This window comes from Trypanosoma cruzi, genomic scaffold (genome assembly GCF_000209065.1).
Source record: "Trypanosoma cruzi strain CL Brener 1047053516469 genomic scaffold, whole genome shotgun sequence".
NCBI lineage: Eukaryota > Euglenozoa > Kinetoplastea > Trypanosomatida > Trypanosomatidae > Trypanosoma > Trypanosoma cruzi.
The window spans coordinates 149,755-155,409 of record NW_001849544.1 but is presented as its reverse complement, the minus strand read 5'-3'; the positions used below and the strand labels follow the sequence as shown (position 1 = coordinate 155,409).

The following is a 5,655-nucleotide window of genomic DNA, read 5'->3' as shown; positions in this document are numbered from 1 at the left end:
TGATGAAAAAATCCGAATACCATCACACTCGGAAAAAAATATGGGGAAGAAGGGATATCATTCAAAAACTCTGACTGATCCGGGTCATCCACATTGACTAATGTTAATCTTGTTGGGAACTCAGCATTTTCATCAAATTGTCTAGCCAAATGCAAATACGTAATGCATTTATCCCCACACCAAAGAAATTGAACTGGCATAACGTCCGTTTCAATATTGATCAAACGTGTAATATCTTCAAATGAGCGTGAGGCAACGCAGAGCGTTCCATCCCGAACCAAAAAAGCAATCGATTGACCATTTGGGGAAAGTGCCATATGAACCACACTACCTCCACCCACAGATAAACGAAGGTCAAAACATCGAGGATTATTATAAAAGACACAATGACAAAAACTAGATACATTTTCATTCGATAGAAAAGGTATAAACAGTTCAGTGTAACCAGTATCACTAAATTGTTTTGGAATGGCCAACATTACCGTCGGTTTTTGGTTCTGAAATACCTGAGGAAGTTTCAAGAAAATTGTTCTATATTCCCCACTAAAATGATATTCCAATAGAATCACATGAGGCTCCCCATCATCAACCAATAGAGCGATTCCATTTGCTGTGCTAACACATAATAATCCAACCGGAACCTTGATAGATGATGCAACAATTTCTCCCGCCAAATTAAAAAATCGTACTTCCCCTGTGTTCAAAAAAATAATGAGATGATCAGTACATTCATTCCAGCACATGAAGAAAACACTTTCCATACTATTCAACTGAATATGCGAATTCACAGGGTGTGGTGCCCCTCTTGCATTATAAAAACAAATAGCATTTCCACCCTCGTTCAAATCAAAGCGTTCCCCGCAATATAACGCTAGGGGGCCACCTGCGGTACAATAAGCAACTTTTAACTCGGACAAACCCGTTTTCAATCCCCATAATAAATCGTCAAAATCAATTAATCGCACCACAGTTTCCCTAGTAAGAGCTATCCAAACTCCAGCTCTTGATGTCCTCACAAAGCCTCGTTGATATACCATTTCCCTTCAATTTCACCCCTCCTAATAAATTAATATTAATAATAATAATAATAATAATAAACAAAGAAAAAGCCGGTTTTTTTGTTGTTGTTTTTTGTATTATATTATTATTATTATTATTTGTGCTATTATTGTTATTCTTGCTATTATTATAAATCACTTTGTGTTGGTTTTTCCCCCTTTACCCGTGTATGTCTATATGCATCCACGTTTCCCTAATGCAAACAAAATATATATTTTTTAAAAAAAAGTTATTATTATTTTTTTCTTTCCATTGTTTGAATATTTTCATAAATTTAATTGTATATATATAAAAAAAAAAAAAAAAAAAAAAAGATAAATAAATAAATAATATACACACAATACAAAACGAACAAAAAAGCCTAAAATATCGTTACCAAAAGAAAAAAATCCTATTTATTTATTTCATTTTATTTTATTTATTTAATTTATTTTATTAGTAGTATTAGTATTATTATTTCATTCTACGGCGGCAAAACTGATAATACTAATACTAATAATAAATAAATAAAATAAAATAAATAAATAAAATAAGAATCGTTCAAGAGAAACTCAGATCATTTTGTTTTTTCTAAAGGGACTGAAGAATAAACACTCATGGCAAAGGGCACATTTTCCGAGTGCTTCTTCGTTAATGGAATAATATTTATTTTATCGTTGGGTTTAACACATAAATCAAAGCAAAAAACCACAAGAACATCTCTCCGAAATTCAGTGACAAAGTGAGGACGACCATCTTCACAACAAAAATCTGGATTTACCCAAAGCTCCAAACCGACAGAATGAGTTCTTTTCCTTACAGGTTCTTGAGAAAGTGCCACCACAATTTTTTCAACCTTTTCTTGGCTAGTGTTTGTTAAGACCAGTGAAGAATTTAAAACATCCCTCTTAGTTAAAATACCTTCTATAGTACATTCATAAAAAGATGGAAAAGGATTTATTTGAAATCTATCCGTTGAGGTTGCAGTTAAAGTACATATACATCGAGAAGAAGCTGATGCCGTAATTTGCAAACGTTCATTTTCTCTTAAACGTATAACAAAGGCAGCTTCTTCTTCATAAAGTTTTTCGGTACATAGCAAAGCATTTCTTGAACATATATCATACCGTCGTTCGATTTCATTTCCATTATCATTTACTTTGTGTACATGTAATTGAATCCAATCTGAACGATTTGCGGTATAATCATCGCTTTTTCTCAGAACAATCATGATTTCAGATTGTGGTTTCCCCATATTTGTTAGCAAAAAAGAGGGATTCGTAGCAAATTTTGAAGAGCTATCTGTTCCTCCAAAACACTCACATATGTGTTCCACAACATTCTTATGATTCGTCAATGGATCATTTCGAGGCCAAAGAAGAAGACATATTTTGTCAAAATATGTCAAAAAGTCCTCAAAACCTATCCAATACTGTGGAAGGCCAGAAACAGATTTCATTTTTGAATAAGAGATAAAAAATGTATCTTCAGACTCTAATTTATTTGGACACGAAAGCTGTACCATATAGGAAGGGTGTGGCTTTTCATCCCGATGTGCTTCAGTAGCCGTTACAACATATGACATATGGGGTTCAATACCTTTTTCTTTTGCAGAAAGCATCGCCATTGAATTACGAGGAATAAGACGAGCAGCTAAAACTTTTTTTGAATTTGTTAGATCTCTCAGAAATCGAAACAATTCAGTTTCCGTAAATTTCTGTCTCAAAAATTTCCAATCAATTGCAAAAGTAATTCCACCAGTTAATTGCGAAAGAGCAGAACCAAAAGTTACACCAGAAATATTATCGTATCCACCATAAAGCTTAGCAAATGCCTTTTCCACCAAGCAACCCCAGTAATCATCAGAATCTCTACCGTGATGAATCCCAGCAGGTTCACCGTTTAAAAAGGGAATTTGGTCATCCACAATAACAGTAACTAAAGAAGATCTTATGCAAAAACAAAACGCAAAAAGTCCCAAATTTGGAAGTCGTCTTACACAGAGTTGCTTGCTAAGATGATGAAATTGTTGCACCACATTAAGAGCTGCGCAAAAATTCTTTGTATCATTGTACCTAGAATGATATAGGGGCTTTTCTCCCACACAACAACATTCGCGTTTCTTTGCTTCAGTCAGAAGACTACTTACCCTAATCCACGTTACATTAGGATTTTTCAAGGCTTCTTCAGGTGGAAATTCCTTATCTGTAAAGAGAACACCTCCTTCCATAACAGAGCGTGCAATTCCCCAAAGGGAATCATTCTGCATTGATTTTAATACTGGTTTCTTCGGTTCGGTTTCATTTTCTTCAGTCCAGGACTCGACTCGCCAGCGCCATGATCTCGGAGCTTCGGGCTCCACAGCTTTTTGCCAATATTGCATTTTCTTTTGAAAACAAATATTATTCATTTCCACTTGTGTCTTAATGGAAGCTTCCAAGTATTCAGGTAATAATGTACCCGTAAGATCAACGTAAATTAGGTCATCACAAGCAATGGATAGCTTCCTTACAGCTTCTCCGCCTTGAATTCCAAGATGCACATTTCTAAGAATAAGCTCCTTCACACAGCCATCACTCAAGACAGAAAATAATCGGACTAGCTGAGTCATAGTTATTTTTATTCCACTAAGATCCACCCTTTCAATGTCATCCCGTCTTTCCAACAGTTTAATAAGGGATTCAAAGTGCTTAGACGAGACAATAAGTAAACTAAGATCAACCTTCTCGGGAGATGCTGCAAACGCTTTCTCTAGCGCCAAAAGCGGCTGTAATCCCAGCTCTTCACAAATTTGCCGATATTCACCCAGCACGGAAACTAAGCTCATACACTTTCAAATTAGGTAAAAAAAAAAAGGCAAGTAAATAACAAAAAAAAAAAAAAAGGCCATCCGCAGAAGAAAAAAAAAACCAGTTGTGCGGCAACGGCCACCGCCACCACCAAATCAGTCAAGAAAAATTTTGCGCGGCTTTTTCGCACGCCAACAGGGCTTAACCTACATCCGTTCATAAATACAGTACCGTCGCCGATTCCATGATGACAAAGAGGTCAGGCCGCCGAGAAGGCGCAACTCACCCGGCGACGACACCCCGATGGGATCGACACCGGTCGAATTTCGCTGTCCAGCATGCGGCTTTTGGCGCCACAGCGGTGACGGACTGGCCCACCGCCGCACAGCACGCCACGGGGGTCGACCTGACATTGTGAGAACCGGCCCGCATGAACAGCGCGAGGAGACAATTCTGCATCTACTCCGATGCCCGGCTCCGCGGGCGCCTGGGATAAAAATGGACTGGACACTGAAGAGGCGAGGAAGCCGCGCTTCACGAAAAAGTTGGCGCGGTTTTTCCTTGAAGTGGAACGGCTCCGCCGCCAACAGCGCCTCCACGCGGCGAGGGGGCGCGACGCCCCTCACGGATGCGGCGTGAAATCGATGCTCCTGGAAGGCGCCTTTTTTTTCTTCTTTTTGTTGACGGATGAATTGGCCCAATGATTTGCTGATTTGTTATTTTACTGATTTTTGGCAACGGCGGATCATCGAGCCACCGCGCCGGCCGGGGCGGCTGCGTAACGTGTGCGTTTCGCGCCCTCCGCTGCGGCTTCCTTTCCGGGGGTGGTGATTCTTCTTCACACCTCCACTCAGCAGGGCGGACGTGCTCTGCGATGGTGGGTGCTGTGCGTGTGTTCGAGTTCTTTTGAGAGGAAAAATGAAAGAAAGGACTGGCGGGAAGTAAAAAAAAAAAAAAAAAAATCACGCTCTTCTTGTGCCTGCATTTTTCGGCACGCCATATCAGCGCGCACCCTGCCCGGACACTATTACACGGCCCGCCGTGTTTCCAAGGCGGCGGTTGTCGTCCTTCCCCCGCAACGTTATTTGGACTAGGAGTGAGAGATGTTGGCGGTCGGGCTGCGCAGCGATGGTGCAATTGAGGAACGGTGAGAAATGGACGCGCCTCCACTGCTGCACAGCTGTTCACATTTTTCTTTGCTCTCGCAGCCCCCTAACATCAAACATCACGGTGACAGGACTGTGGGTCAACTCTAGTACTGAGATTGAAATATTCAACCAACGTTGCGTTTTTTCTGAGGATTCACACAGAAGAGGCTGACAATAAATTAATAACGGCAGCATGGTTTAGACGTTGTGTATTTTGCACTTTCACTCAGGTGTGAATTTTGTTTGCTGTGGTATCCGCCGGTGGAGGGATATGATCCCTCCGCGATTGCACGACAGAAGATGAACATGGTGTTGTGTGCTGGGGAGTTTTTTTTCTTTTTGCGCATTGCAACTCACTTTGCTTGCCTACGGCGGCTGCAATGAGGCCTTGCGGCCGCGTGCTCGTCGCACATGTCTCATCTTTTGCTTTTGGTCTCTCGTTGTGTCGTTGGGGAGGGTGTGAGCGACGGCGTCGGTTGAGCGGCGCCTCATTGGGGGAAGGAAGGCACTCACCGCTGCTGACGGTGGCAGTTGATGCTGCAGGCGATCTGAGGAGATAGCGTAATTTGTGTCAACACCAACCGAGATGAGGACCGCACCGCATCTCTGTTTTTTCCCATCGCCTTTTTTTTCTTCTGCGGACACGCGCCACACGCACCGCAGAGCAGCGGCGCGACCGC

At 41.2% G+C, this 5,655-nt stretch overlaps 2 protein-coding genes across 2 annotated transcripts, besides 9 other annotated features; both read right to left on the bottom strand.

Annotated features, from left to right (window-relative positions):
- On the bottom strand, positions 1–1,037 carry Tc00.1047053507829.19 (vacuolar protein sorting complex subunit, putative; the record flags this gene model as incomplete). Its single annotated transcript, XM_799224.1, has 1 exon — positions 1–1,037. A coding segment is annotated over one exon (1,037 nt), but the record flags the coding sequence as incomplete, so codon positions are not given.
- Positions 1–5,655: a sequence feature (heterozygous, Esmeraldo-like haplotype).
- Positions 1,068–1,097: a microsatellite.
- Positions 1,135–1,190: a microsatellite.
- Positions 1,264–1,304: a sequence feature (AT_rich).
- Positions 1,350–1,386: a microsatellite.
- Positions 1,458–1,496: a sequence feature (A-rich).
- Positions 1,557–1,588: a microsatellite.
- Tc00.1047053507829.10 (calpain-like cysteine peptidase, putative) lies at positions 1,616–3,865 on the bottom strand (the record flags this gene model as incomplete). The annotated part of the gene is made up of 1 exon (XM_799223.1): positions 1,616–3,865. The coding sequence occupies one exon, from the start codon at positions 3,863–3,865 to the stop codon at positions 1,616–1,618; it is 2,250 nt and encodes a 749-aa protein (XP_804316.1).
- Positions 3,883–3,922: a sequence feature (T-rich).
- Positions 4,770–4,790: a sequence feature (AT_rich).